The sequence below is a fragment of the Puma concolor genome, chromosome B3, assembly GCF_028749965.1.
Source record: "Puma concolor isolate L17-30 chromosome B3, mPumCon1.1.hap2, whole genome shotgun sequence".
Lineage (NCBI taxonomy): Eukaryota > Metazoa > Chordata > Mammalia > Carnivora > Felidae > Puma > Puma concolor.
In genome coordinates, this window is record NC_141672.1 from 110,242,514 (window position 1) to 110,264,713 (window position 22,200).

At 45.7% G+C, this 22,200-nt stretch overlaps 1 protein-coding gene and 1 non-coding gene across 4 annotated transcripts in view; one reads left to right on the forward strand and one right to left on the reverse strand.

The window, feature by feature from the left end:
- Positions 1-10,634: 10,634 nt before the first annotated feature.
- Positions 10,635-10,741, reverse strand: LOC147580277 (U6 spliceosomal RNA). The gene has a single exon (XR_015253070.1). It is a non-coding gene; the product is annotated as a U6 spliceosomal RNA (small nuclear RNA).
- Positions 10,742-13,365: 2,624 nt separating this feature from the next.
- Positions 13,366-22,200, forward strand: part of DIS3L (DIS3 like exosome 3'-5' exoribonuclease) — a 34,803-nt gene continuing 25,968 nt past the window's right edge. The window contains exons 1-2 of one of the 3 annotated variants that reach the window (XM_086711013.1): positions 13,366-13,599; positions 14,893-15,046. In XM_086711013.1, the coding sequence (XP_086567139.1) occupies positions 13,461-13,599; positions 14,893-15,046 (293 nt within the window). In that variant the 5' untranslated portion in view covers positions 13,366-13,460. Of the gene's footprint in view, positions 13,600-13,855; positions 13,991-14,892; positions 15,047-22,200 lie in introns of those variants that run through there. The other 2 variants (XM_086711012.1, XM_086711014.1) reach the window with 2 other exon arrangements.

The window sequence follows — 22,200 nt, forward strand, 5'->3', positions numbered from 1 at the left end:
GGCTGTCCATCAGCACTTGGCCTGACAAGGAAAGGGAAAACGGAAAAGAGAAGCAAGCCGCCAAGCATCCTTCCCAGTCTGGCACTGCTTGGCATCACCATAGCCCACACCCAACCACGGCCCTGAAGACCACTGCGGCTCATGCACCTCCTAGAGGAGTGTGCAATTCAGAACTGCTGTGGAATTCTTGAGCAGCTTCACCAGGACGTTCCATGTCCAGTGAGAGGTGCTGTAACGAATAGCAACTCTTCAGCAAATTTCTTAATATCCTTTGTAAAGCTGGAGGGTATTAGGGTAACGCTAGCCACTATAACAAAAGTTTGTTGCTCCCTTACAAGAGTCCCCTGTGGATGCTCCTGGATTGGAGAAGCAGGACTCTGCTCTGTACAGCCCTTATAGGACCCAAGTTGATGGGGGAGGGAGAGGGTTTTCTGTCCTCAATGATGACTTCCAAGATCCCCTGGGCTTCGGCATCCAGCTGATGGAACAGGAAGGAGGTGTGTTCATGGAAGGTTTTCCCGGACTAGGCCTGGAAAATGGTGTCATTACATTCTGTGGCCACAGCTATCTATGTGCAAAGGAGGCTGCACATAGAAATGTGGCTCATGTGTGTGCATAGAGGAAAAGAGTACATGGATTCAGTGAACAGAGAGCCAGTCTCTATCTAAGAAATCACTTATTTTGGGGCATGTGGGTGGCTGAGTGGGTTAAGGGTCCGCCTTCTGCCCAGATCATGATCTCATGGGTCGTGAGTTTGAGCCCCACATCAGGCTCTCTCTCTCTGCTTTCAGCACAGAGCCCACTTTGGATCCTCTGCCCCCCCGTTCTCTCTGCCTCTCTCTCGCCCTCTCCCTCAAAAATAAATAAGCATTAAAAAAAAAAAAAAAAAGTTAAAAAAAAATCACATATTTAGGTTCAGTCGGTTAAGGGTCCGACCTCGGCTCATGTCATGATCTCGCAGTTCGTGAGTTTGAGTCCCGTGTCAGGCTCTGTGCTGACAGAGTGAAGTCTGGAGCCTACTTCAAATTCTGTGTCTCCCTCTCTGCCCCTCCCCCACTCACACTCTGTCTCTCTCGCTGTCTCAAAAAATAAATAAACATTAAAAAAAAATTTTTTATATCACATATTTCCTTTGAGGGGTTGTGATAATGATTAAAGAAGACGTGGGGGTGGGTGCTTGGCTCATTAGCTACTGGGGAAGAGAGTAAGGACATAAAAAGAGGTGAGCAGTAGAATGTCCAAGCAGGGACTAGACAGTGGGCTGAGCACTGAAAAGCTATTAAAGCACTTGCTGGCTAACCCAAAGACTCTATGCTAAGTTGGTCATTAATAATAATAATAATATTAATTAATTAATTAATTAATTAATTAAAAGATAAATTGGTCATGGAATGAGTTAGACTGACACTAGGTTACCAGCCAACCTCAAGAAAAATCTCTGTGCAGTGAAAATACATTGTAAAACACCACACAATCTCCAAACCAGTGGCATATCCCTCTTAGATACTGGCTTGGTTCTGAGAGACCCAAAAACTTAGCAAGAAGGAGGAGGAGGGGGCAAGGGTGGGGAAGGGAGGGGGAGAAGGAGGAGGAAAAGGAGAAGGAGAACTTTAAATTCTAAAAAGTTGAACGCACCACCTTCCGGCACACCTGTTGATTTTATGTCTGAGAACTACAGTTCCAGAAGCTGTGGATATCTACAAAAATGGCAAAAAAATCTTACTAAAACCAAACTAGAATTACCTAGCCATTATGAGGAATGTTCCAATTAGACAAGACTGCTCATTTAAGAAGTGCACTTGAAAACAAGGGTCCCTGAATTAAATAACGAATGGGATACCGATTTTAAATCTTTAAGTTTCCACTACACCATACACGAAAATAAACTCAAAATGGATGAAACACCTAAACGTAAGACAGGAGTCCATCAAAATCCTAGAGCAGAAGGTAGGCAAAAACCTCTCTTTGACCTCAGCCGCAGCAGCTTCTCACTCAACATGTCTCCGGAGGCAAGGGAAACAAAAGCAAAAATCAACTATTGGGACCTCATCAAGATAAAAACCTTCTGCACAGCGAAGGAAACAATCAGCAAAATTAAAAGGCAACCAACAGAATGGGAGAAGATATTTGCAAATGACGTATCAGATAAAGGGTTAATATCCAAAATCTATAAAGAACTTCTCAAACTCAACACCCAAAAAACAAATCATCCAGTGAAGAAATGGGCCAAAGACATGAATAGCCACTTTTCCAAAGAAAATATCCAGATGGCCAACCGACACATGAAAAAATCCTCAATATCACTCATCATCAGGGAAATACAAATCAAAACCACAATGAGATACCACCTCAAACCTGTCACAATGGCTAACATTAACAACTCAGGCAACAAGAGATGTTGGGGAGGATGCGGAGAGAGAGGATCTCTTTTGCGTTGCTGGTGGGAATGCAAGCTGGTGCAGCCACTCTGGAAAACAGTATGGAGGTTCCTCAAAAAATTAAAAATAGAACTACCCTACGACCCAGAAACTGCACTACTAGGAATTTATCCAAAGGACACAGTTGTGCTGTTTTGAAGGGGCACACGCACCCCTTTACGTTTATAGCATAAGGGGTTTATAGCAGCACTATCGGCAATAGCTAAAGTGTGGAAAGAGCCCAAATGCCCATCGATGGATGAATGGATAAAGATGTGGCATATATACATAATGGAATATTACTCAGTAATCAAAAAGAATGAAATCTTGACATTTGCAGCTATGTGGATGGAACTAGAGGGTATTCTGATCAGCGAAATTAGTCAGAGAAACACAAATATCACATGACTTCACTCATATGTGGAATTAAGATACACAACAGATGAGCAGAAGGGAAGCAAAAATAATATAAACACAGGGAGGGGTTCAAACCATAAGAGGCTCTTAAATACAGAGAATAAACATGGCTGCTGGAGGGGTGGTGGGTGAGGAGATGGCTAAATGGGCAAGGGGCATTAAGGAGGGCCCTTGTTGGGATGAGCACTGGGTGTTATATACAGGGGTTGAATCCCTGGATTCTACTCCTGAAATCATTATTGCACTATATGCTAACTAACTTGGATGTAAATTAAAATTAATTAATTAATTAAAATCTTGAAGCCTCCAAAGGCTTCAAGATTTCAAAAGCGCTTCATTAAAAAATTCATCGCAAAAGGATAATGAAAAATTAAAGACACAGAGGTACCTTAAACAAAAGACAATAAGATTGACATGCCTCCTACTGTCCCCTTCCATTCTCCTTTACCTGAGTACTAATGTTCTATTGATTTTCTATCTGAATTGCCTGTCCACTCTGAAGACAGTATTAAACAGTTCCCTTTAAAGGGCGCCTGGGTGGCTCAGTTGGTTGGGCGTCCCACTTCCGCTCAGGTCATGATCTCCCGGGTCATGAGTTTGAGCCCCACATCGGGCTCTGTGCTGACAGGTCGGAGCCTGGAGCCTGCTTCGGAGTCTGGGTCTCCCTCTCTCTCTGCCCCTCCCCCACTCACGCTCTGTCTGTCTCTCTCTCAAAATAAGTAAACATAATAAAAAAAAAAAAATCACACAGTTCCCTTTTAAGACAAAGCCACTCAAGATGGCAGCAGTCCTCCTTAGGTATCTCTCACTCCTTGGTCAAACGCCAAACTAAGGGCCGTAGTTAAAGAAATTTCCTAACCGCAGGGAGGATCCCCAAAAGGCTTTTGGAAAATCTGGAGTCATCGCTGGGGCCTATGATCCAGGCTGCCAGATCTTTGTGAGCTTCTACACATGTTGGCAGGACCTGGTGAAGGCCCAAAGATAGATGCAGGAAGCAAAATGGCAAAAACCCCTGAGGATGGTTTCAGAGATCCCCAATCTTTAGTATGTTCCCCTCATGGACCAGTAAAAGCTTGCAGTGCTTCTGCAATGTAGCAACTGACCTTTTAAAAGCCATTCCTTGGGGCACACGGCTGGTTCGGTGGGTGGAGCGTGCGACTCCTGATCTCAGAGTTGTAAGTTTGAGACCCACGTTGGATATAGAGATTACTTAAAAGTATTAAAAAATCTGAAAAAAACCCAAAAAGCCATTCCTAGCGTCATCTCGGGCCATTGACTGGTTTGTCATTCTTTTTTTTTTTTTTTTTTTAATTTTTTTTTTTTTCAACGTTTATTTATTTTTGGGACAGAGAGAGACAGAGCATGAACGGGGGAGGGGCAGAGAGCGAGGGAGACACAGAATCGGAAACAGGCTCCAGGCTCCGAGCCATCAGCCCAGAGCCTGACGCGGGGCTCGAACTCACGGACCGCGAGATCGTGACCTGGCTGAAGTCGGACGCTTAACCGACTGCGCCACACAGGCGCCCCGACTGGTTTGTCATTCAAACAGGCAAACAAAAGAAAGATGAACCTATGGCAGACTTTTTCATTTTATTTATTTATTTTTGAGAGAGAGACAGAGTGCAAATGAGGGAGGGGCAGAGAGAGAGGGAAACACGGAATCCGAAGCAGGCTCCAGGCTCTGAGCTGTCTGTGCAGAGCCTGATGTGGGGCTCGAACCCACAGACCACGAGATCGTGACCTGAGCGGAAGTCAGATGCTTAACCGACCGAGCCACCCAGGCACCCCACCTATGGCAGACATTAAAGCCCATGTGGCAGCTCTCTTCCTACAGCTTCCAGCTTCCCAACAATAAACTAGGTCACACAACCCGCTCTAGCTGCCCTATTTACAAATGGATTATCTCTTGAGATCGGTAGATTGACAAAAACACAGGAAATAGGATGAGAAGCCAGCAGTTTGACTGACAGTCATGACCACAGCTGAGCACTTTGAAAGGACTTTGAAGTGAGACCATAAACAAAAGTTCACCAAACCATGGGCCTTACAGCCACAACAGCTCCAAGGGCAGAGACCTAAAACACGGGCCTCCAGCATTACACCCTCCATTACCAAAACACGGGGCCGGAAATCAATGTCTCAATTGTAACCAACTGAGACTCCGAGGCCTGATACAACTTCTTCCACATCAGCTCAAATGCCCCCATATCTGCCCCCAAAGAAGGCCCCCATATGGTCCCTTCCCAGGGTTGATGGGACTCCAAGGGCCCCTCCGATAAACTGCTCCCAGTAATCCCTTTAAGCAGCCTATGGGAAACTAAAATTAAAACTGATGGGAAGGGGCGCCTGGGTGGCTCAGTCGGTTAAGCGTCCGACTTCGGCTCAGGTCATGATCTCACGGTCTGTGAGTTCGAGCCCCGCGTCGGGCTCTGGGCTGACAGCTCAGAGCCTGGAGCCTGTTTCCGATGCTGTGTCTCCCTCTCTCTCTGACCCTCCCCCGTTCATGCTCTGTGTCTCTCTGTCTCAAAAATAAATAAACGTTAAAAAAAAAAAATTTAAAAAAAAAAAAAAACTGATGGGAAGTCTTGCCAAATTCTGGTAGCTACTGGTGCTACACTTTCTATTTTAAACTCCACTCTCCTAGGACAATAAATCCCTCAGAGTGAAAAGAAGGTTTCCATAGTAAGGGTATCTAATAAAATTCAGAGAGAGTTTCTATCTCAAGCAGTACAAATGACTCTGTGACCTTTCACTGAAAACATCCCTTTTTTCTATGTGATTCAGGCCCAGTTAATCTATTAGGTAGAGATCTCCTTTCTAAATGAAAAGGGATAAGACATTTTGCCTCCATTGGAGACCTCACCTTAGCATTTCCTGACCAACTTGAACCTGATCTTTTATGTTCCCTACAAGGTCCTTGACACTGATGAGGAAGAATTTCAACAAAGTCCCCTGATGTAATCAAGGTGCCCCAAAATCTGCGGGCTACTTCTAATACTGACATTAGGAGAATAAAAAGTTCAGAGCCTATAAAAATTCAGATATAACTAAACCTCTGCCCAAATTGCCTCAATACCCACTAAAATTTGAGGCCATCCAAGGCCTCCCACTCACTTCTTGGACCAACCCCTGTGATGTGCCAATCTTGTCAGTCCAGAAACCTGAGAGGGAAGATGGCAATTTGTCCGGGACTTGAGAAGTATTAACGAGGTAGTTATTCCGGGCACCTGGCTGGCTCAATCCGTGGAGCATGCGACTCTTGATCTCAAGGTCGTGAGTTTGAGTACCACGGTGGGCGTAGAGATCACTCAAAAAATAGAATCTTTAAAACAAACAAACAAGACAGTTCTTCCCTGTTTCCCAGTGTTTCCAAACCCAAACACCCTTTTGTCGCGAGTTCCAGCTGCCTCAGGGTGGTTCTCTGCTGTAGACTTTTGTTCAGCCCTGCAGACCCTAAGGGCCAATACCTATTGGCTCCTATTCCTACTCTTTACAGTTCTTGGATCTCAGGCCTGGCTGGCTATCGTAGAGTATGGGTGCCTAATTTCCCTCTCTTGGCCTCCCCACACTGGGAACTTACTGGAGTGTCAGTCCCTGAACCCCTGCCTTGGGAGGATAAACACGAGCAGGCCTTGATAGGACCAAAACAAGCACTACGAGAACCGTGTGTCTTAGATCTACGTGTCTTTTCAAAACGCTTCACCTTATTTTGTGCATGAAAGAGAAAAGCAAGCCCTGGAAATGCTTATGCGAGAACACGGCAATAAACAGACCCGTTTCCTGGGATAGCAGACAGCTGGACTCCATGGCTCTCCACCTATCCCGACTGCCTTAAGGCTATAGCCTCAGCTACAAAGTTCACAGAAGCCTTAGGACATGACATTTATTTACATACTTGACAGGCTGCCCTAAATCTTCTTAACTCTGGATTGACTGAACATTGCTGTGCAAGCGGACTCCTCCTACGCGATCCTTCCGCTTTCACGACCTAATTTACATCTTAAATGTTGCAATGTCCTTAATCTACAACCTCTCTGCCTGATGAAGGTGAGCCCCGTGACTGTGAGGTAGGAACATCCCATCCCATGACACCGCTTCCTGCTCTGGAAGACACCACTTTGACTAATCCTGATCTCATTTCGTTTGCTGCTGAGTCATACTATCAAAATGAGAAGGATTTTCCAAGCTGGATGTGCTGTTACTATCCAACGTTTATTTATTTTTGGGACAGAGAGAGACAGAGCATGAACAGGGGAGGGGCAGAGAGAGAGGGAGACACAGAATCGGAAACAGGCTCCAGGCTCTGAGCCATCAGCCCAGAGCCCGACGCGGGGCTCGAACTCACAGACCGCGAGATCGTAACCTGGCTGAAGTCGGACGCTTAACCGACTGCGCCACCCAGGCGCCCCTGTGCTGTTACTATCCAATGTGAGCTCCTTGAAAGAGAGAATTTGCCACAAGCTAAATCCATCCAGCAGGGCTCCAGGCCCTTACCGGAGCAAGCCAGTTATCAAAAGGACGAATTGTTAACATTTACACTGATAGCCGGTATGCCTTTGGGGTCATCCATGATTTGGAGATGTTATGGAAACAAAGGGGTTTTCCTACATCTTCGGGGGGCCCAGTCAAAAATGTACAAGAAGGAGGGGTGCCTGGGTGGCTCAGTAGGTTAAGTATCCGACTCTTGGTTTCGGCTCAGGTCATGATCTCACAGGTCATGGGATCAAGTCTCAGGTCAGGTTCTGCACTGACAGCGCACAGCCTGCCTGGGATTCTCTCTCTCCCTTTCTCTTCTCCTCCCCCCCCCCCCCCCCCCCCGCAGACGCTTTCTCCCAAAATAAATAAATAAACATTGTTTTTCAAAAAGTGTACAACAAGTAAATGACTTCTGACTGCTATTCTCTTATCCTCCGAAATCGCTGCCATCAAAACTGAGGCATGACGGGGCGCCTGGGTGGCGCAGTCGGTTAAGCGTCCAACTTCAGCCAGGTCACGATCTCACGGTCCGGGAGTTCGAGCCCCGCGTCAGGCTCTGGGCTGATGGCTCAGAGCCTGGAGCCTGTTTCCGATTCTGTGTCTCCCTCTCTCTCTGCCCCTCCCCCGTTCATGCTCTGTCTCTCACTGTCCCAAAAATAAATAAACGTTGAAAAAAAAAATTTTTTTTTAATAAAAAAATAAAATAAATAAATAAATAAATAAATAAAAACTGAGGCATGAAAAGACGGGACCTGGGCATCCAGAAATGCCCTGGCTGATTTCCATGCGAGGGCAGTAGCAACAGACTCTATAGAGGTTGTGGCATGTGTGTGTAAAATCCATTCTGCTCCCGGCCCCTCATTGCCAGACTTCTGCCATCTTGATGTCTTTACAACGTGGCTACCGTCTGCTCCTGAATCAGAGACCAGAATGGGTAAACAATGGTTGTAGATTAAATGCACTGTTGGGGCTACAGGACACCCAAGACAGCCTCTTGGTTCTTCCTTGCTCCCTGGCAAATCCCGTTTTTCGGTTTTTGCACTCCTTCACCCACCAAGGAGCAATTAAAGGGATTTATATTACAAGTAAACATGGGTGGCAAGACTTCTACAGAATTGCAAAAATGGTTCACCACCAATGCCTGCTCCTGGAAAAACTATTTTCATTCCCAGAGGCTCAAAACTCCTTTGTTGAGACCCTTTAAGCATCCACAACTGGACTTCATTCAACTGCCATGCCACCTAGTATAGGTTATCAATGCGTCATTGTTATTGTCTGTGCGTTTTCCGGATGGGTTGAAGCCTCACTCTGCCGCACGGCAGATCCCCTCACAGTGGCAAAGAAATTAGAAAACATGTTTCCCACTTGGGGTATAACTTCCACAATCTCCAGTGATCAAGGCACCCATTTCAGTGGGCAAAACTACAAGCTTTAACAAAAACCTTACAAACCTCTTGGAATTATCACGGTTCCTATCACGCTCAATCATCAGGCAAGGTCCAGAGAATGAATGGGATCTTCAAACTTAAAAATCTCTAAACTTGCTGAAACTCCTGGATTCTGTTGGCCTCAGTATTGCCTCTGGTCTTGCTGAGTACTTGCAGACCACCTTTGGGAAACATAAACACCCCACATAAGACAGTCACCGGTCAACCAACGTTTATTGGCATACAACTTTCTGCTGATCCCTTGTCTCACGCTAGTATGACCAGTTACTGTAAATCTTTCAAGTCTTAGGCTAAAGCCTGTCATCAACAGGTTAAAGAAGCTTTCCCAGTCCCAGTTCAAAGGGTCCTGCTCGTCACAGTCTGGAGCTTGCTGTCTAGGTATTCTGGAAATGTCATTAGAAGACAGTTCTTGTCCCTTCTGAGAAGGGACCTTACCGGGGTGCCTGGATGGCTCAGTCAGTCAAGCATCCAACACTTGGTTTCGGCTCAGGTCATGATCTCGCGGTTGGTGAGTTCAAGCCCGTTGAACCCCACATCGAGCCCCACATCAAGCCCTGCATCAGGTTCCACACTGGCAGTGCAGAAACTGCTTGGGATTCTCTCTCCCCCTCTCTTTCTGCCCCGTGTGCACTCTCTCTCTCAAAAATAAATAAATAACCTTAAAAAAAAAAAAAAAAGAAGGGACCTTACCAAGTGCTCCTGACACTGATGTGAAACCAGAAGGCATTGAGGGTTGGGTATACATCTCACAGGTAAAGAAGGCTCCATGTGACATCTGATCCTAGGCAGATACTGGAAACTTCCAAATCAAACTGGTGAGAAAGACAAGTAGCTTCCATTGAGTAGACTGCTTTCACCCAAGATGCCAGATAAAGACTTCATATTTTAAATAAACATGAAATCCTTTCTTTTTATTTCCATGACTCTGGCATTGCCTGTGCCATCATCTGTATCTCCCAGACCATTCCTAAGGAGGGTAACCTTTCAAACTGTTGAATTTCTCATCAAAAACTCCAATCTGTCCATGATGCTAGAAACCCCCATGGTCATTCCTATGACCAATTTCTCTTCTATTCCCAATGTCACTACAACGATAGACGCCACCCCCCCACCCCCCCCCACCCCCGCCTTAGAAGTCTCTTATCAAGTTCCACTCAAATGGCCAGAAATCTAGTGCCTTGTTTTTACTTTTCACCAATGATAACTGTTTTACCCAAGTAGACACAAGTACCTATGTAAATCTCAATACATTTGCACACCCATACTCGCATGATTACCTAACTCAGATCTGTCCCCAATCACAAAAAGACCTCACCGGCAGCACCCATCTTTACGAGGTATTTAGAACAACTGCTTTGTGCTAGGAGATTTACTTCCCAAGTACACTGAAAACCCAACTGAGTCCTGGCTTGAACAGGCAAATGCAACAATCCCTGTGGGTGAATCCATTGATGGTATCACCTTAACAAGAATGCTTTGTGCCCCAACATGGTTTATCTTTGTCTGTGGTGGTTCTCACCCTCCTTGGGGCTATGAATTCCTAGATGGCTGACACAGAGTTGGGTAATAGCTCTTAGGGTACCTAACTGTGCCCCTAACCATTCACATTCAAACTAAGTCACCTCACTCCCCAGAATTTACATTGTCAACTTAGAAAGGACCTTCTTTTTTTTTATTTTTTTAACGTTTATTTATTTATTTTTTTTTATTTATTTTTATTTTTTTATTTTTTTTATTTATATATGAAATTTATTGTCAAATTGGTTTCCATACAACACCCAGTGCTCATCCCAAAAGGTGCCCTCCTCAATACCCATCACCCACCCTCTCCTCCCTCCCACCCCCCATCAACCCTCAGTTTGCTCTCAGTTCTCAAAAAAATATGGAACGCTTCACGAATTTGCGTGTCATCCTTGCGCAGGGGCCATGCTAATCTACTCTGTATCGTTCCAATTTTAGTATATGTGCTGCCGAAGCGAGCACTAACGTTTATTTATTTTTGAGACAGAGAGAGACAGCATGAACGGGGGAGGGTCAGAGAGAGGGAGACACAGAATCTGAAACAGGCTCCAGGCTCTGAGCTGTCAGCACAGAGCCCAACGCGGGGCTCGAACTCACGGACCATGAGATCATGACCTGAGCCGAAGGCGGCCGCTTAACCGACTGAGCCACCCAGGCGCCCCTAGAAAGGACCTTCTAAGAAACTTTCAAGATTCAGGATTTGCTTCCTTTCACAGGGTCCTACTTCCTTGACTAGGAATAAATGTGAATAAGAGTATGATCAGGGACCTCTCCTTAACTCTTGAAAATATTGCAGCATGTGCTAAGACAAAAGCTGCCCAACAAAAATCCCTAGACTCTGTGGCCAAAGTTGTTTTTGATAAGATAGACCTCAGTACTCTTTCAGCTGAGCAAGAAGTAATCGGTGCTGTGGCCACCAGGACCACCTGCTGTACTGGATTAATGCTTGAGGAGAAGTTGAAACAGTTACATAAGTAACAGTTACATAAATTGGGGCACCTGGGAGGCTCAGTTAAGCCTCTGACTTGCAGCTTAGGTCATGATCTCAGGGTTCATGAGTTCAAGCCCCACATTGGGCTCTGTGTTGACAGCTCAGAGCCTGGAGCCTGCTTCGAATTCTGTGTCTCCCTCTCTCCCTGCCTACCCCCTGCCCCTGCTCATACTCTGTCTCTCTCTCTTTCAAAAATAAATAAAACATTATTATTATTTTTTTTAAAGATCACTATACATGCCATTTGGCTTTAAAAGGTGCCTGCTTCAATGCGATCGGTTTTTCTTTGACTTACTTGATTTTGACTGGGTTGGGTCTTGGGGACTATGGCTCCAAAGTGCACTCCAAACACTGGGAATTATTCTGCTCATAATAATCACAGTGGTCTCCCTAGTACACTATGTTCCCTCCAAAGCTTTAAACGCAGGTGTAACAGCAACTAACCACCAAGCAAATGATCTCCCTAAGACCTGAACGCCAGAAAAGGAGTGAAGGAAACGACCATCTAGAAAACTGTGAACCTGGAGTCATGACCTGTGACTACCACGGAGATCCAGCAAAAAAAACCATCCCAACCTGTGAAAATCACACAGAGGATCAGCAAAAGCTGTGAGAAGCCCACAGAGCGGTGGGCTAATGGCTTCAATTTTGATCACACGTTTCACTTGGGGTGGGGGGGGGGGGGAAGAAAGGAACAACAGGCCCCAAACTGCCCCCAGGACAGCAAACCAAGACTTAATTGGTCTCTGCCTCTCCCAGGAATGTGCCCTTAGCCAGTCTTTCTGGAATTATTTGATCCACTCTAGTGAGGTGTTCCGCATGATTGATCCCCCAACTCTTCCTCCAAGGGAAGGTAACCTTGCCGGAAACAATCCACTCTTTGTTCAGAACTTCCTTTTCCACTTCCCTTCGTCCTAAAAACCCTTCCATTTTGTACAGCTCCTCAGAGCTCCTTTTCTGTTTGCTAGATGGGATGCTGTGTGATTCATAAATCCTTAAATACAGCCAATTTGATCTTTACATTTACTTGAATTTTTTTTTAACAATAGGAAGCGCTAATGTTCCCAGCCGGCTGGTTAAACCGCCTTAACTAGAGCTCAAGAAGGAGACTGTAAAGTCCTTAGATACAAGAGCTATATTTTATTCATCTGTGAATAACACAGTAATGAGTTAAGAGCCTGCTTTGGATTCAGCCAGTTCGTGGCTTGAGTATTGATTCTACCACTTAATAACTGGGTAACCTTGGCCACTTAACCTTCCTACTCCCGTCTCATCATCTGTAAAATGGGAGTAATAATGCCTGACTCCATTGACTTGTGGAAATTACATGGGACGCTTGCATGTCATGCTTTTGGTACAGTTCAAAAGTCTTCCCTGAGTGCGTGGAAGAACAGTGGCTTCTACCCAACGAAGAGTGTGCGATCTCAGAACAAACTGTGAATCCCCAAGTTTAAAGGAGAATTCCTTTGCCAGAGGCTGCAAATGCCCTAAAGCTGGAATTGAATAGATAAGTGTTTACCTCAAGGAAATGGATTGGTTTTCATTTTATCTGCATTATTTGAATTTTTATAGGGATTAAAAATACATGAAATTAAAAATAAATACGACTTTTTAAGGGGGAAAAAATGCTGGGCTGGCAGGGTTGCTGGCTTATTCGCTCAATCTTTTAGCTCTTTTTGGAAAGCAAGACCAACCAAGAGAAAACACTAATAATTACCCCCTCCGCAGCTCCCATTCCTGTATGGCCCCGGGGGTCTAATAACCCTTCAGAGTTGCACCAAATCTTTCTTCACCAGGCTTTAAACTAGCTTCCAGATATTCCACAGATCTTATATCTAAGTGTTTTGGGCGGTTTCCACCTTTCCCAGCCCCCAGGCAACGGTAGGCAGGGGAGAAACTGAGGCGGGGCTGCCGTAGCCTGCCGGGGCTGGAGCACGCCTGCCGCGGGGCTCCTCCAGCTCTCAGCCCCGGACGCGGCTGTTAGGGCGGTTCCTGCGCCCCTCGGGGCGCTCCGGCGGCTATCTAGGGGTGCCCGGGAGCCCGCGTAGACCAGGCCGCCCGGCCGAGGGGGCGGGCCCCGAGCCGCGGCCTCGCTTCCGCCCGCGCCGCGCCTCGCCTGCCGCCTCCCGGCCGCTCGCTCGGGGCGGCCTCGCAGGGCCCGGAGCTGTGCCCCCGCCGAGCGCCGCCGGCATGCTGCAGAAGCGGGAGAAGGTGCTGCTCCTGAGGACCTTCCAGGGCCGGACGCTGCGGATCGTGCGAGAGCACTACCTGCGGCCCAGCGTGCCCTGCAACAGCCCGCTCTGCCCGCAGCCCGCCACCTGCCGCAACGGTCAGAGTCCCGGCCGGGCCGCAGCGCGGAGAGCCCCGGGCGGCGGGAGCGAGGGTGGCGGGGCCGTCCGTCCGCCGGGAGGCGCCGGGCCGCGGCAGGAGGCGGAGCGCGAGGCCGCCGGGTCTCCGCCCGCCCAGGCAGCAGCACTCGGGCCCGGCGGGCGGCGGGGCTGCGGGTGCGGAGCGAGAGGCCCGGCGGCCCCGGAGCCGCCCCGACGGCCGCGGCGCGCTGCTTCTGGGGCTCTCCACTTCCGGGCCCAGAGCCCGGCGGCCCGGCGATCGGCGCTTTCCGAGGGGCCCGTGGGCGCCGGAACCGGCCTCTTCTGCGCCCCCAGGATCGCGAGATTGTGAAATGGGGCGAGGGTGCTGAGCTGCGGGGCCCGCGGCGCGAGGTGGGGCGCCATCCCGCGGCGCGGGCGCCCAGAGCTCCTGCTGCCGCTCATTTGACACTTTTTACTCCCCACAAATTTTCTGACCTGCCAGCCCAGATGCCTCAGACTTTCAGCCAGTGGAGAGTCCTCTGCACTAGGGTTTGCGAATTGTCTGGGCCCTCGTTGTACAGGAAGGTCACGGGAAAGCTGGATTTGGAGCTGCCGTGCGCTACACCTTCCCCCACTTGTTTTCTCAGCTGCAAGGGTGGCCGATTTAACGAGGGAGATTACTGGTTCTCTTCCCTCTGGTGGGAGGGGGGCGTGAGGGTCCTTCCCAGCGAGTATTTGGAATCCTCAGTTTATGGTTAAGGTGAACATTTCGTTTCCACCTTGGCGAACCAGGTCCCTGAGATGCGGGCCGGGTGGAGAGCCTAACCACTGCCCTTGCTGGCACTGAGCATCTTTGCCAGTCGATTCCGGCTTTGTGGCCCCTGGAGGCTTCCGAGCATGTTCACAAGCTTGATTCAGAACCCGCTTGAAATTGCCAGGCATAAACAAGTGGTTTACTTGTATATTTGGAAGGACCCCACTTGAATGCCATTCGAGTATGTCCGTGAGTGAACATAAATAAATATTTAGGTTGTGCTGAGGATTTGCTGGTTTTTAAAAAAATTAGTCATCTTCTGCACCCCTGGCAACACCACACAGCACTCTGAGTCTCATCGCAGCTTCAGAAAAATGAAGATGCTGAATTTACCTGAACTTGGGGCCTCTACCAAAGTAGATTTGTCATGTCCTTCAAAAACTTTAGGGTGTAGTTAAGACTGGAAGTTATCTTGCAAACTGGAGCACCGTGACCTTGAAATAGTAATAAGCCAGACTTGCAAACGTCTAATCGCTTACGTTTTGAATTATGTTTTTAGATGGGAAACTCTTGTCTAGTGATGTGACTCATTACATGATCCCAGATTGGAAAGTTGTTCAAGATTACCTCGAGATCCTTGAGTTTCCGGAGTTGAAGGGAATTATTTTCATGCAAACGGCTTGTCAAACTGTGCAGCATCAAAGGGGCCGGAGGTATCTATTTCACATTATTTATTTATTTATTTATTTATTTATTTATTCATTTTTATATGGCATATTTTTCTTTTCCCCTTTAGAAAAGGTCCCTTGCTGGAGGAATTCATTATTTTGTCCGAAGGGACTTTTTGAACTAATTTGGTATTCTCTTTGCTGGTGAGGAAGGCAGTAACGTTATTTTATATTTCGGCTTCAACACCTGGCCAGGAGCTCTGACTGTAGATCAATAAACTGCAGTGTCCCCAGCATATGGGTATTTAAGATTCTTGGCTTTTGGTTTGCATTTAGTTGCTCAATACATTGTTTTTCAGAAGCCTACACTTTGGGGGGAAGGGGAAAGAGTACTGCTGTATTTTTAAATTTTAAACTGTTTATTGTGATACAAATTGCACTTGTAGTGATTTACTTAATGAAACCAGAAGTAACTTGGTTTATATTTACATTACTAGTAAAACTACCAACCATACTAATTGTATTTGCTAAACAAAGGATCTCTGATTGAAATCAGTCCAAAAGGCTTGCCTTGTACCTAAATGAAGAAGAATTGTTTGTTCACCTTTTAAGCAATTATCTGAAAAATGGTTTTGCTTCATTTAACATGGGGAAAGGATTTATGATTTCAACGTGAAGACTGCTTAGAACCACCGTATTAGAATTATACATCCAACCTCTTAACACCCCTTGTTATTTAGAAAGCAGAAACTGTGTGTTTATCCTTTTTTAAGTGTTGTGGTTTCTTCAGACGTTGATGGTAAAAGATAAAGTGTGTTTATTTGTATATGAAAATGATGAGTTGTCATTATATGCTCTGTTCAAAAAAAAGCGCATTAACTAGATTGCAGATTTTTCAGGTTGAATATTTTTAAATGAGTCTGAACTTGATTTTGTTCAGACACACAGATAGAGACGTTTATACACATCCAGGTTTGAATGCTGCTCCAGGTGTCGTATTTCAATTTCTGCTACTAAAATCAATTTGTGGCTATCATTCAGATTGCGCGCACTCTGCTGAGGCTTTTCAGCTTCTGTTTTCAAAAATATTTTTAATATTAAGGGTTGTCTTAAAAACCAATTCCTGGGACACGCAAAAGCAAAGAATTGGAATTTAAATGTCTTTTCTCCTGGACATTTCAAAAGTCGTTAAATTGATGAAAAACTATTGTTTTTCCACCATGTCTCTAAATATACTAAATGCGAAAACAAAGGATGAGGAGTTGTGAAATAGGCCGATACGATAACATCTTGGTTTTCCCATTTGGTAAGCACATTTTGAGCTCATAGTTCCAGGCCTTATAGAGTACAAAAAGAAGTATGGTTGACTCTTGAACAACATGGGGATTAGAGGCATGGACCCCTACACAGGCAAAAATCCATATATATATAATTTCTGATTCCCTCAAAACTTAACTAATAGCCTACTGTGGACCAGAATCCTTCCTGGTAACATAAATAGCCGATTAACATATGTTTGGCATGTTATATTCTATATTGTATACGGTATTCTTTTTCTTTTTTTAATTTTTTTTAACGTTTATTTTTGAGACAGAGACAGAACATGAACAGGGGAGGGGCAAAGAGAGAGGGAGACACAGAATCTGAAACGGGCTCCAGGCTCCGAGCTGTCAGCACAGAGCCTGACGCGGGGCTCGAACCCACGGACCGTGAGATCATGACCTGAGCTGAAGTCGGACGCTTAACCGACTGAGCCACCCAGGCGCCCCTGTATACGGTATTCTTGCAATAAAGTAAGCTAGAGAAAAGAAAACATTAAGAAAACTGTAAGGACGGGGTGCCTGGGTGTCTCAGGCAGTTAAGCCTCCAACTCTTGATGTCGGCTCAGGTCGTGATCTCATGGTTCGTGAGTTCAAGCCCTGCATCGGGCTCTGCACTAACAGCATGGAGCCTGCTTGGGATTGTCTCTCTCCCCCTGCCCCTCCCCTGCTCCTGCTTGCTCTCTTTCTCAGAATAAATACCTTTACAGTGCTGTACCATATTTACTGAAAAAAAAAAAAAAAAACCTCACATAGAAGTGGACCCCCACAGTTCAAACCCAGGTTGTTCAAAGGTCAACTGTATTAGTCCCTCTCTCAACAGGGAGAGGGTTGAGGAGGGTTGTTGGGTTAGGTGCAAGAAGGTAATGGTGATACACCTTAGACCCAGGCAGTATTATTTAATGTAGACTGTACAAAGTGCAGAGGTAAATACAGGGTGTGAGGGTTTAGCCCAAAAGCTCTCCGAAGGAAATAGGTTTGAGCTTGGTCCTAAAGCAAGGGTGCTGGACGTAACTGATGAAGAGAAAGAGGAGGCAGGACAAGGAATCAGCAGGTTTGGGTCTTGGTGCTTTGTGTCCCTGGTAAGCAACCGGCACTTTGTATTCAGGTTGAAACCGCTAAATGACCAAAATTACCTGAGCCCTAGAGAGTGTCATATATTGAAAACTAACTTTATAATTGATCCCAACCATTGAATATGGAAGAGCCAGGGAATTTGCTTTATTAATTTAGACTTCAAAAGCGTTAGATAGAAGTAATTGGACTTTTTATTTTTTATATTAAAAAAAGTTTTTTTTAACGTTTATTCATTTTTGAGACAGAGAGATAGAACTTGAGTGGGGGAGGAGGAGCAGAGAGAGAGGGAGACACGGAATCCAAAGCAGGGTCCAGGTTCCGAGCTGTCAGCACAGAGCCTGACGTGGGGCTTGAACTCACAGACCACGATTTCATGACCTGAGCCGAAGTCGGACGCTTAAACGACTGAGCCACCCAGGTGCCCTGTCCTTGGACTTTTTATATTTAATCGCAAGTGGCCTAGCAGAGGCTCTCTGGTGTTTTGCTTCATTTAATGTTGGAAAATGTTTTGTTCTGTTTTTCAGTTCTTCCTTGGAGATTTTTGAGATGCTAGTAAATAATTCATTCTATTTGATATGCTTTTAGCAACATTATTGCTTAGAAAAGCTTTGTCAATTAAAAATACCTGGTTGGTCTAGTGTCTGGTGTAAGGATGCCTTGCTTTCTCTCCTTTGGGCCCCTTCCTGAATTCCTTCATTATAGCTTCAGAGTCTCAACAGTTTCTCAGTATATGACATAAGACTGGAATTACAGGGGTGCCTGGGTGGCTCAGTTGGTTTCGGCTCAGGTGGTAATCTCACAGTTCTGTGAGTTCAAGCCCCACATCGGGCTCTGTGCTGTCAGCCCTGAACCTGCTAGGGATTCTCTCTCTCTCCTTCTCTCTCTGCCCCTACCTCCTGTGTACCCTCATGCATTCTCTCCCTGCCTGTCTCTCTCTCTCTCTCTCTCTCTCAAAAAATAAACTTAGGGGCGCCTGGGTGGTTCAGTCAGTTAAACGTTCAACTCTTGATTTCAGCTCAGGTCATGATCTCACAGTTTGTGAGATCAAGCCTCACATCGGGCTCTGTGCTTACAGAGTGGAACCTGCTTGTAATTCTCTCTCTCGGCTCCTCCCCTGCTCACACACTCTCCACATAAATAAATAATTAAACATTAAAAAAAATAAACTTTAAAAATTTTCAAATACTGAAATTATAGAATATTATAATTGGAAAAGATCTAAGAGGTCAAATGATCTAATTCACCATTCAATATAAGCATTACTCAACATGAGTAATGTTATTGACTTTGTTTCTAAAAGGCTTTTTATAGGCTTTTTTCTCATGGACACCCAGTGTTAATTTATTCGATTGTATTATTACTTAAATGTGTTTAAACATAAATCTAGATGTAAAGTCCTCATGCCTTAAGTACTTGCTACAGCCCTAAACCCAAACCAGACCTTCATATTAAATAAACAAATTTACAAAATAAAAAGATTGCAAATGAACTTTAATTTAATGCAACAGATGACATTGTTTTACTGAGATGAAATCACCAGAGTTGAGTTTAACCATAAAAAGACATAGCGTCTTACCTGGTTCTGTATTTAATATGATCTTGTATTTTGATTTCAGTAATATCAATGCAGAAAGTGGCCATTCTCAGAAGCATAATACATAAAGCATTATCAAAAAGTGTTGAGTTTTTGATTGTTGAGGATAATCACATGTTCTGCCATCCAGCAATCCTCAAATGCTTATTCAGTGATGGATTTCTCTTTTTTTAAGCTTATTTATTTATTTTGAGAGAGAGAGAGAGAGAGAGAGAGTGTGTGTGTGTGTGTGTGTGCACGCAGGAGGGGCAGAGAGAGGGAGGGGGAGAGAGAATCCCAACCTGGCTAGGCACCATGAGCCCGGAGCCTGCCGGGGGGGCTCGAACCCACGAACCATGAGATCATGACCCGAGCCAAAATCAAGAGTTTGTTGTTTACCGGACTGAACCACCCAGGCGTCCCAGTGAGGGATCATTTGATGACTCTGTGAGGCTGTCTTGTCCCACAGCATTCATCCATCCGTTTATTCAACAAATACTCAGAGATCATGTGTGCCAGAAACTTGTGCTAGCGCTGAGGATGCAGTGATGAACAAAAGCAGACACAGCCTTGAGGGGGAGACAGGTGCTACTCAGATAATCATGCAGATGGAGGACTACAGCTGTGACAGATGCCCTGAGAGACAGGTGCGTGGTCCCAGGAGAGCCCAAGTTAGGGAGGAGAGGAAAAGCTCCTGAGGGAGATGCCTACCCTGGGCTCTAGGTAGGAGTAAACCAGAGAGAGAAAGGAGAAAAGCTTTCCAGGTGAGGGGGCTGCTGTGCAGGGTGTGGGGAGGGGGGGGTTGGCCCCCTCAAGGAACTGAAAAAGGCCCCGGCTTGGATGAGTCTCCGGGATGTTGGTGAAGGGTTGTAAGCAGGGTGGGACGATATATATGATCAGATTCCTACTTTGAAAAAGTGACTGGGGGCGCCTGGGTGTCTCAGCATCCGACTCTTGATTTTGGCTCAGGTCACTAGCTTCACGGGTTTGGGCCCCACGTGGGGGGCCTGCTCTGACAGCAGGGATTCCCTCCCTCTCACCCTCTCTCTCTGCCCCCGACCTGCTCATGGGCGCTCTCTCTCTCTCTCTCTCTCTGTGTGTGTATGTCTCTCTCTCTTTCAAAGATCATTTTTTTTTAAACTTAAAAAAAGGGAAAGAAACGATGACTGGGCCAGTGGAGAAGCTCTTACTTTAGTTCACATGAGAGGTGCTGGTAGCTTAGAGGTGGAAAGAAATAGAAATATCCAACAGCATCTTAGTAGGTAAAAGTCTGTAGAAGTCTCTAAGTATGTAACCAAGAGAACCGAAACTCTCTCCACACAAAATTTGTGCACAAATGTTCATAGCAACTGTGTTCATAACAGCCCCCAAAGTGGAAACAGCTCAAATGTCCATCAACTGATAATGGTTACACAAAGCATGGTTTATCCATACGAGGGAATACTGTTCAGCCATAAAAGGAATGAAGGACCAACACAGGCTACAAGCATGGATGAACCTTGAAAATATTGTACTAAGTAAAAGAAGCCAGCCACATGAAAGTTCATTTTTCTATGATTCCATTTATGTGAAATGCCTGGAATCGGTAAATCCAAGAGACAGAAAATAGACTAGTGGTTGCCAGGGGCAGGGGAATGGGGAATGATTGCTTAATGGTTCTCAGTTTCTTTTTGGGGCGATAAAATGTCTGGACCTCGTGGTGATGGTTGCCTAACTCGGTGACTGTACTAAATTGAATTGTATGTTTTAAAAGGGTTAATTTTAGGGGCGCCTGGGTGGCTCAGTCGGTTGAGCGTCTGACTTCGGCTCAGGTCATGATCTCACAGCTCGTGAGTTCGAGCCCCGCATCGGGCTCTGTGCTGGCAGCTCGGAGCCTGGAGCCTGCTTCAGATTCTGTGTCTCCCTCTCTTTCTGCCCCTAACCCACTTGCATTCTGTCTCTGTCTCTCTCAAAAATAAATAAACATTAAAAAAAAGAAAAAAGAAAAGGGTTAATTTTATGGTATATGAATTGTATCTCAGGAAAGCTGAAGAAAACCTACAAAACTTATTAGTGGAGTTGGATATGTGAGGTCAGAGAGAAGATGGCGTGAAGTCCGACACCGAGTTTCTGGTTTACATAACTAGATAGAAAGAGGGAGTGCTGGGGGAGGTCCAAAGGGGTGTGACTGGGGGTCATTCCTTTGAGGTTGTCTTTGAGGCTTCCAAATGGCAGTGTGGTTTAGAGGACATCAGATGGCCCAAAATATACTCCGTTGAAAATGTTTTAATACTACCACCTAGGGGCATCTGACTGGCTCAGTCCGTGGAACATGTGACTCTTGATCTCGGGATTGTGAGTTCAAGCCCCACACTGGGCATAGAGCTTACTTGTAAAAACTCTGGGGCGCCTGGCTGACTCAATCAGAAGAGCATTGATCTCTCTCTCTCTCTCTCTCTCTCTCTCTCTCTCTCTCTCTCTCTCTCTCGATCTTGGGGTTGTGAGTTTGAGCCCCACGTTGGGTGTAGAGTTTACTTAAATAAATAAAACTTAAAAAAACTCAAGGACCTCTGAAAGTAAGCCTCTGAGACCCTAGCAGGATTCTGCAAAAACTGGTTGAAGAAACACAACATTGTACATCCCTGGACTGGTTGTGGGACGCCCACTCCTAACCCCCGGAGAATATAGTCTGGGGGAGGGGACGTTGCATCTGTACAAAAATCCATCTTAAGAAGGCAAGTGTAGCCATATCCCTAAGAAATTGTTTGAAATGTTTAAATAATAGAGATGTGGGGGAGTGTTTAAGCCAGTCTAGGGAAACTAGGGTTCTTCTGTGAGACTGGAATTTTTAAAACTTGAGATCATTTTACTGTACTTGACTCTCTGAAACTGTTCTCCTGTCATTCAGGCTAAACTTGTTCAAGGCGCTGTGATCTGCTGGCTCCGTGCAGGATCCTCATATATCTAATCCCATCGTATGCACCACCAGCCCTGACTAGCAAAAAAATATGACTATATTGTGTGTATGCACTATTAAATTACAACCATAAGCCCACATGCCTATAAGAAAACTTGACTGTCACACTCAGAGTGATTCACTATTTCCTGCTTTCCCCATTAATATTCTTGGGCCATTTGTTCATTTGTCTTACCCTGCTGATAGGTAGCTGACAAATGGAAGCGTGCCCTACAAGTCTAAGGGAAATATATGGGAGTGAAACTTTAAATTGAGAAAATTCTTTTTTGCGAAG